Source organism: Pteropus medius, unplaced genomic scaffold (assembly GCF_902729225.1).
Source record: "Pteropus medius unplaced genomic scaffold, Ma_sr-lr_union100, whole genome shotgun sequence".
NCBI classification, from domain to species: Eukaryota; Metazoa; Chordata; class Mammalia; order Chiroptera; family Pteropodidae; genus Pteropus; species Pteropus medius.
In genome coordinates this window covers 2,836,569-2,845,892 of record NW_024342475.1, presented here as the reverse complement: position 1 = coordinate 2,845,892, position 9,324 = coordinate 2,836,569, and the positions used below count along the sequence as shown (strand labels likewise).

At 44.3% G+C, this 9,324-nt stretch overlaps 1 protein-coding gene across 2 annotated transcripts; it reads left to right on the top strand.

Annotated features, from left to right (window-relative positions):
- Positions 1–903: 903 nt before the first annotated feature.
- Positions 904–7,345, top strand: ING1 (inhibitor of growth family member 1). Of its 2 annotated transcripts, none has more exons than XM_039866279.1 (2): positions 904–1,150; positions 5,499–7,345. In XM_039866279.1, exons 1-2 carry the CDS (start codon positions 1,015–1,017, stop codon positions 6,200–6,202), a joined length of 840 nt encoding a protein of 279 aa, XP_039722213.1. In that variant the 5' UTR covers positions 904–1,014; the 3' UTR covers positions 6,203–7,345. The 2 variants fall into 2 exon arrangements, with proteins under 2 accessions (XP_039722213.1, XP_039722210.1); XM_039866276.1 differs by lacking the exon at positions 904–1,150 and adding an exon at positions 3,338–3,709.
- The last annotated feature ends 1,979 nt before the right edge of the window (positions 7,346–9,324 follow it).

The window sequence follows — 9,324 nt, the reverse complement described above, 5'->3', positions numbered from 1 at the left end:
TGCTGGGAGTGGTGGTCCGGTTGCGGAATGGCAGGTCTCCCGCGCGGGCTCGCGGCGGCCCTGGCCGTACTAGTACGCATGAGCCATCACTTCCGCCTTGCTTGGCCCGTCCTCTCTCTCCAACCCTCCGCAGGACGCGGGTTTCTAGTACTGTACAGTAGTAAGAGCCCTGGAGGCGTTATCCGACCTCGTCCCGCCTTCTCTAAATCTTGATTGGGCCACTGAGATGAAGGCGGCAGTGAATTAGCTTTCAGGGTTGCCAGTCTGTTCCAGGACCTACTTATAACCCCGCTGGGCGGCGGGTACAGGAGACTGGGGCTGAGTAGGGATCGGGGTTGGTGGCCGGGGCTTGTGATGATCTCGAGGCGGCTGTTCCCGAAGCAGGGTCCGTTCCGGCTGGGTTTGGGCGAGTCTGGCTGCCACCCCGCATCCTCCGGCGGGTATGCAGCACCGCCCGACAGTTCTGCCTCCATATGCGAAACTCATAGTAAAGTTTGCGCCTCGCCTACCGCCCCCTAGCCCCACGACCCCCGCCCTGGCAAAAGTGACAGACAAAGCCACACCCCCGCGCGGCGGGACCGGTGAGGGGCGTGAATGCGGCGGGGGCGGGGCCCGCAGGGAGGGGGCGGGGGGGCGGGGCGCATGCGCTGTGCAGGGGGCCGAATGTTTCCCAAGTGTTTGAAACTGGTATTTAGGTTTTCCACGTTGGACAAGTGCGGCGCGGCGGGCGGCGCGCGCCCCTTCCCGCGCTCGCTCTGCCCGGCCCCGGCCCCTGCGCCGGGGTGCGCGCCCGCACGCCCGCCCCGCGCCCGAGGCCGCCGAGCGCTGGCCCGGCCCGTCCGCGCCGGGTCCCCGGGCCCAGGCGGCGCGGCTCGCAGATGTAGCGGCGCGGGGCCGGCCGGAGGGGGGGCGCCGGCGGGCGGGAGCTTTGCATTTTGCAGCGCTGGGCTCCGAGGGGGCGGGGGCTGGAGGAAGCGGAAAGCCGCGCCGAGTCGCCGGGGACCTCCGTGAACCATGTTGAGCCCTGCCAACGGGGAGCAGATCCACCTGGTGAACTATGTGGAGGACTACCTGGACTCCATCGAGTCTCTGCCTTTCGACCTGCAGAGAAACGTCTCGCTAATGCGGGAGATCGACGCGAAATACCAAGGTACGGCGGGATGGATGGGCGGGGGCGGTCGCTTCATCCCCGCGGGTCGCAGCGCGCCGCGGGGCCGCGGGCCGTCCTGTTCCCCGGCTGGGGAGCCATGGGCCCGCGGCGGTGGCCCTGGACCAGCAGGAACAAAAGGTCTGGAGCGTCTTTGATTCGCCAAGGTCCTTGTGCGCGAAGCCCGGACACGGAGGAGGAAGGAGAAACGAGAGGTCTCAATGCCAGGCTGCGCGAGCAAAGCGCTCTTTGTAGTGAAGTGACGAGGCGGGGTGCTGCGGGGGAGGGGGCGCAGGCTAAGGCGCCGGAGGAGGGATGTATTGCGGTCGCTAAGGTTTAGGGGCGCAGGGACCCGGCTGCGGTCAGGGCTGCTGGGTGGGTGCTGCGGGCGAGGGGTCCGCTGGCCCTGCTCGCCATCCCCGGAGCCACCCCCACCCAGTCCCGAATCTGAGTGTTATATAAAGTCCAGGGTCGGTACTACGCGCGGTGTAGCCCCGGTCGCCGCCGCCCAGCTCCCGGGTCATCCCGCAGCGCTGGACACTGAGTGGGGGGCGATGCGGCCGAGTGTAGTTTGAGGAGGGCCAGGGCTTTATTCCGTGCGTGCGATGGGAAAAGGGAGAAGGGAGGGAAGGATGAGGCGAGGAAGTCGCCCGTCTGTGCTATGCTTGGGGGGCGCGTGCAAAGACTATGGGCTTGCAGAGTAACATGGCAGGGGAGAGAACCTGTGGGTTGTTCTCTACAGCTCCTGCTGCCCAGAGTGCCTGAGAAGCGGAGGGCTCGTGTCCGCTGGGAATCGTTGGCTGTTAGGGAAACTTTACTGCCAAGTCAGGCACTGTATTGGGGTTCTGTCCGGAACGTAGGTCGTCACTCGGAGTTTACTAATGTTTACAGGGCTGCGCAGCAGGGAAACGGAAGGTGGGGGGGAAGGCGGAAAGCCACCGCTCGACGCGAAATGCACAAAAAGACACCGCCGGCAAGGCGCCCCTGCGCGCTCTACCCCGGACTCGCTTTCGCAGCGACATTTATAGGAGACTCATTAGCATATTGCGAAGGTCCCGCTTCAGCCTCTTTATGATTGGCTATGGCGTCCCCATGGAATGTCCTTATCAGTCTGCTGCTGAGCTATTGGTTGCTGGGCCGGATGAGGGAGGGCCTTATGCAGTGACTGACACGAGTCTCTGTTTCCGCGGCCTTCTTTTTTTCTCTTTCGTAGAGGGGCGGGGAGGAGGGAGGAGGTCGAGTTGATTTGAATGTCTTCGGGTCGCCGGCTTTCGGCCTTGGATTGGCTATTGTAGCTGCTGGATGGGCTGTGTTCTCTTGCCCTGCTCTGTGATTGGCGGCCCGCCTGGCCTCCACCCTCCAGCCCGGCGACCCCTGTAGGCGGCTGTTCCCGGGGCGGGGCGTGTCTACTGCAAGGTGCCTCCCCATTAGCCGATGGCTGGACCTTGTCCCGCCCCCCGGTCCTCAAGGATCCGAGACCGGCCACTTCCGGTCGCGGAGCAATGGCGGTCCCCAGGGGCCTTGGTCGAGGCTGGCGAGCCACCAGTGCCGCTTACGAAATTTTCACTCAGAGCCTCCTGTCGGCTTCAGGGTCCGGGCAGGCCCAGCAGCTGAGGCAGAAAATATGGTGACTAGCCCAGGCCAGCTTGCTCTTAGTGGTCAGTGCCCCAGATAGCTCAGGTAAGAATTCAAGGGGGTGGTATTTAAATTCAAAGATTTCTATCTTTGTGGAATTCCTTGTCACCGGCACTCTTCATTAGCACTTTTTGGAAATTTCAAAATGTCAAAAATGCTTATACCTCTTAAAGTTGCTATCGTCTTGCATTACTGTGAAGAAGCCTGTTTTGCTGTTCAGAACGGTGCTTATTTGGCTCCTGCAGAGAAACTCAATCTCAGCCCCAACCCCGGCATTTACTGAAGCCGGTGCCGTTGAGTGAGCTGTAAAGTCTGAACAACCGTCATGATAATAGTCATAATTTCTTTGGACTTACTGTAAATGTTGAGATATGAAGTATGCTTCTAAAACATTAAGCTTTTGTTTTTAAAGAACTACGTTGCAAGTCAAATTTGGTTAATAGTCTTTGGCTTAGTATGCATTAATTGGAGATTAATTCACAAGGATAGGTTATAATTAGTTTACAATTAACTTTAAATGGTATTTGGGGTTACTTTTGAATTATTGAATTCAAAATTATTTTTGAGTTATTTTTCAAGAATTGTATTTTAAATACTCATCCACTATGAAAGTTGGCTTCATAAAGAACTTCAGTGCAACTCTTACGTAAAAGATGTATTTCTGATAAGATCAGACTAAATTTTACAGCAATCTCATCTAATCCTTATATATTTTTTTCTATGGTACTGTTGCTTTCCTACAGTAATGTTTTAGAAGAAAGGATCAGCAGCAGTTTGAGCGGATGAAGCTGAAGAAGCGGGTATCCTGGCCAGATGCCTCCCTAGTTAGCACTAGTGTTGTTCCTGTTTACAGATGTCTGTACTCAAGTGGCACTGTTGATAGAGTATTTTGTTTGGGGCATTTAAGAAATATTTGCCATTGTGAAGGTAACAGAATTCTGGGTAATTTTGTGATGAGATGTTAGTTTCTTTACCACAAGCGAGACTTCACATGGATGTAAGCTTGCTTGTGATATAGAAGAAGCCATGTTTATTAAATTTTAAGATTAGCCATGTGATAGAATGGATCTCTTTTCTGTAAAATGCTAAAATTGTCTTTAGAAATTTGGCTACTTATTAAACCAAATGATAGTTTCGTAACATGTAATTCATTTAACAAATAAATGTCAGAAACTTATTTTAACATCTATGAAATAGAACTTAAATTGAGTTGAGCACAGCTATTTATTTTTAGAATTAATTACTCTAAGAGATTATGAAACTATGGCATTCCTCATTTCTGGTGGAAGACAGTCTACATTGTTCCTCTAGGACAGGGGTCCCTAGCCCCAGTACCGGTCTGTGGCCTGATAGGAACTGGGCCGCACAGCAGGAGGTGAGTGGTGGGCAAGCTTCATCTGGATTTGCAGCCACTCCCCAGTACTAGCATCACCGCCTCAGCTCCACCTCAGATCATCAGGCATTAGATTGTCATAGGAGCACTGATCCCTGCTGCCAAAAAGGTTGGGGACCACTGCTCTAGGAAATATCTTTAGAGCTATCTTTAGTGTAAAGATATAGCCTGGAAAATAATGCTTTTATTTAGATTCACTGTTGGCCTAAGTTTATATGTTTATGCTGGAGTTAGGTTTATGCCTTATAACTATTTGGAGATAAGGTCTGAAAGAGATGAAGGCCACGTTTTATATATATACATTGCATCAGACCACACACTTCCTAATTGGAGAGTAGAATTACCTTATTTTGAGAGACTGCAAAAGGGTTTCAGGAGAAAAGTCTGACATTGTTTAATTTTATAGTTACTGTTTGGAGAAAATTACTGGGAATTTCTATCTGTACTTAGGCTTTTGGCAAGAATATTTACTTGCCTTATTTCAATCAGATTATTTTAACAGCTTTTATTTCTTGAGAAATTGCCTAATTACATTTGCCAAATTACATTTTAAAATCACATACTGTCTTCTAACCTGTCCAAGGAGGTTTAAATTTAGTATTGAAGGTTTTTAATTTATATTTTATAATGTTTTACAATCTGTTGACTTCTATAGATAAAAATGTCCTTTTAACAATAGATGCAAAAACAAAATCTGTCACCTTTGTTTTTAAGCAAAACTGGGTTGTCTGGATTATTGTGACAAACCATTTTGTTTTCAGTAATCCTAGGAATAACATGCTAGGATGAAAATGATATGACTGATAAACCAAGGCTCTGAGTCATAAGTAGTATCTGTATACATATCTATAATTTCATAGAGTATTCTAGACATTAGTACCTTAAAATAAAGAGAATAAAGTCTTTTAAATTATTAGAAAATGTGTGAATGAAAACAGTGGAAATATAGGACATAATCATTAATTTTATTGAAAATAAAGTTTGGGCCCCAGCACTTCACCTAAATTCAAATTTTTCCCCTTAATTACCCAACACAGGAGCATTTGTTACTCCTGTTTCTGAATGCACAGAGAGCCCCTTAGGGAAGCTTTAAGTGTCACTTTGCTAAATGAGAACTGTATTGGCATTTGTATTTAGTTCTAGGGATTTTTTTCAACTGGAAAAAAAAAGTCTGAAAGGCATACAAGTTATAATATTTTTATACTAGGAAGCCCTTGCATTGACTATTTTCCTTTGCAATTACATTTTCATAGACTAAAGAATTAAATAAAAGGCTCATTAGTGTTTATAGCATGGGTATAATGCTTATTTTTTCCTTTGCAGAAATCCTGAAGGAACTGGATGAGTATTATGAGAAGTTTAAACGTGAGACGGATGGCACCCAGAAGAGGCGAGTGTTGCACTGCATTCAGAGAGCCCTGATTCGGAGTCAGGAGCTGGGGGATGAGAAGATCCAGATTGTGAGTCAAATGGTGGAGCTGGTGGAGAACCGGACCAGGCAGGTGGACAGTCATGTGGAACTCTTTGAGGCACATCAAGAGGTCAATGACACCACTGGCCACAGTGGCAAAGCCAGCCAAGATAAGTCCAAAAACGAGACAATCACGCAGGCAGAAAAGCCCAATAACAAGAGGTCCCGGCGACAGCGCAACAACGAGAATCGGGAGAATGCAGCTAATAATCACGACCATGATGACATCACCTCAGGAACACCTAAGGAAAAGAAAGCAAAGGCCTCCAAGAAGAAGAAACGCTCCAAGGCCAAAGCAGAGAGGGAAGCATCGCCTGCAGACCTTCCCATTGACCCGAACGAGCCAACGTACTGTCTGTGTAATCAGGTCTCCTATGGAGAAATGATTGGCTGTGACAATGACGAGTGCCCCATCGAATGGTTCCACTTCTCTTGTGTAGGACTGAATCATAAACCAAAGGGCAAGTGGTACTGTCCCAAATGTCGAGGGGAGAATGAGAAAACCATGGACAAAGCCTTGGAGAAATCCAAAAAGGAGAGGGCTTATAACAGGTAGTGGTGGACCTCGCTGAACAGTGAGGAGAACTAAGCCCGTGTATTTATTACATCGCCACCTTTGGTGAGGCGCAAGGACTGTACAATGTATATTTTTAAAGAATGTTAGAAAGGGAGCCATTCCTTTTGTAGGGATGGCAGTGGTTCTTTTTGCTTTTTGTTTTCATTGGTACACATGTGTAACAACAAAGTGGTCTGTGGATCAACATTTTAGAAACTACAAATATAGATTTGAATTAAACACTCAAGTGAGTCTCAGACTGATTTTTATTTTTCTTTTTGACTAGGGGAGTTGACTTGGAACCTAACACATTAAACGTGGAAAGAAAAGGTTTTGTTTAGCTACTGTTTTATTTTAATAAAAGTAATGTTATTAAAACATTAACTAATTTTTTAAAATTATCCAAGTTGCTAAATATATAGCCCATAGCAAATTTGTTTTCTTGCTCTAATAATGTATGTCCGTATAACAATTTGATTAAAAGGTTTAAAGTTTGAAGATTATTTTTTAAAAAGGTAAATGGTCAAGTTTTACATGACAAACATTTTATATTCTGTCCTGTTCCCCTAAATGGCCATTTTTGAATGATTGGGTACATTTTTTATTAAACAGAAGTGGTCTAGTCTTGGAACTCCAAATCACGCTTTTGCTATCATCCTAATGTAGCTGTATTTAATTTACATAAGGTATATAAATGTACATTTCCAAGTGAACTTGGACTTGGCTGTATTATAATCAGAAGCGCAGCCAGGTGCCGTTGTGAAACCAAGGTGTGTTTTCTGCTGTGTGCATGAGAGCTGTACAGATGTGACATCAAGAAATAAATGAAGCTCAGCCAGTTCCTCTAGCAGTATATTTAATTTTGACATAACTGATTTTTAAATTTTAGTCTTCAAAATTGTACACCAGCATTAGACAAAGCCTTAAGCAAATTTTGTATTATTGTTCTCACTTAATGAAATAGAAGTTACCTAACTGCCAGCAAATAAATGTCAAAGCAGAATATATAATTAAACCAGGGCTTGGAAAATTATTGTCCACAGGCTAGATCCAGCCCACCACCTGTTTTTGTATTACCTGTGAGCAAGAATCATCTTCACTTTGTTAAAAGGTTAAAAAATAAAAGTCAAAAGAAGAACCTTATTTTGTGACACATGAGAATTATATGAAATTCAAATTTTAGTGTCCAGAAATAAAGTTTTATTGGCACACAGCCATGCTCATTTACTTACGCATTGTCTGTGGCTGTTTTTGTACAATGGCAGAATTGAGTGGTTGTGAAAGAGGCCATATGACCCACAAAGCTGGAATTATTTATTGTGCCCTATGCAGAAGTTTGCTGATCTCTTATTTAGACTAATTTCTTGCATGATAACCTATGTTCTTAACTGCCCACATATTGGAAAAGGTCAACAGAATTTCCATTTCTAAGCGATTTATGGTTCACTTGAACCATATGTTTCAGAAAATGTTTCTTTCCATAGTTTGTTTTGTATTCTCTGAAGCTGCCTCAAGGAAGACTTGAGTAACCACTGTAGCATATAAGGAGCTATATGGCATTTATTTATTAGTAAAACAATAAGTTGCTTTTGATTGTTTACTTCATAAACAATTATCGAAAACTTTGTGCTAGACATAAATTCCTGTTTTACATTGAATTTCTGGTTATGGAGTGCTGTTTGGTAGAGGAATGCAGACTGTACTGGGTCATAGATTAAAATGTGAACTTTCTGTATATCAATACCTACAAATAGGCATTTACTTTTCAACAAAACTCTAAAACATTTAAGAATCTTGAGTGTTGAAATTTGATAGTATTTAACTAGACAAATAATAAAAAGTTTACTATATGAAAATAAGTTAAATAAAATACTTGACAATCCAATGGCAACAAAAGTAGTTTTAAAAGAATCTTTACTGATATAAAATTCTGTTGGCTAGTTTTTCACTTCTAAATTAGAGCTCATAATGAAAATGAAGTTATGGGAATGAAGATTGAATAGAACACAGTTGCCAGTACCAAATTTTTTTATATTTATTTAATTTTGGTTTAGCCAGCTATAGTGGAGAGAAGTGAGCACAGAGGCCAAACCTTGCTGTATTTGAAACTGAAAACATTAAGTCACTTGGCTCTTAGGGGTTTGATCTTGAATAAATTTGCTTAATTCTTATCCATGGTTTTTCACTTTTAAAATAGTTGTTTCGTATAGGGTGGTTCTGAGAAATAAATGAGGTTAAGTAAATAAGAGACTGGGATATTGTTTATCAAATGCTGGATATTTTTTCCCTACCTTTAATGGAGTTTCCAATAAGGAAAAATGGCTAGCATTTTTTTTTTTTCTTCTGAAAATGTGGAACATCTAGAGGCAGATTTTGTTTAATTTGGCAGTCTTTTAAATTAATATTCTTGGACAGTAAAAAATTCATAGGTAAGTACTTAGAACATCAAGATTTAGGGTTTAGATCATAATTAGAATTGGAGGATCCAGGTAACCTTGGGGGAGTGCTGAACATGAGACTGAATTCTTTTTGAAAATAGATTAGTGGAAAGCTAATGTAGAACACCTGCTTGATTTTTTATTAATTTTTTAAATTGAAGTATGATCGACATTAGCTATTAGTTTCAGGTGTACAACATAATGATTCAATGCTGTATATATTGTGAAATCACAAGTCTAGTTAAAATTCATCACCATACATAGTTACAGAAGGAATTTTAAATCTCTGATGAGGACTTTAAAGATATACTCGGCAACTTTCAAATATGTAATGCAGTATTACTAACTATAGTCACCGTGCTGGACATTGCATTTCCATGACTTATAACTGGAAGTTTTTACCTTTTGACATTCACCCATTTTGCCTACCCTCTCCCCCTGCCTCTGGCAACCTCCAGTTCCTTATATTTAATAACCAAGTTATTACAGTTCAGATAAAGGGTCTAAAATGTTTTCATTAAAATGTAATACTTTGTTCTAAACTAGTCTAAAGAAACTTGGTTCATTCAATTAACTAATGTGTGTCGAGCAGCCACGGCATGACATTCCTGGGGCAAGGGGCATGGAGGAAGGTGTACTTGGAGTCCTGAGAAGGGATATTGCAGTGACAGGATCCACTGGCCA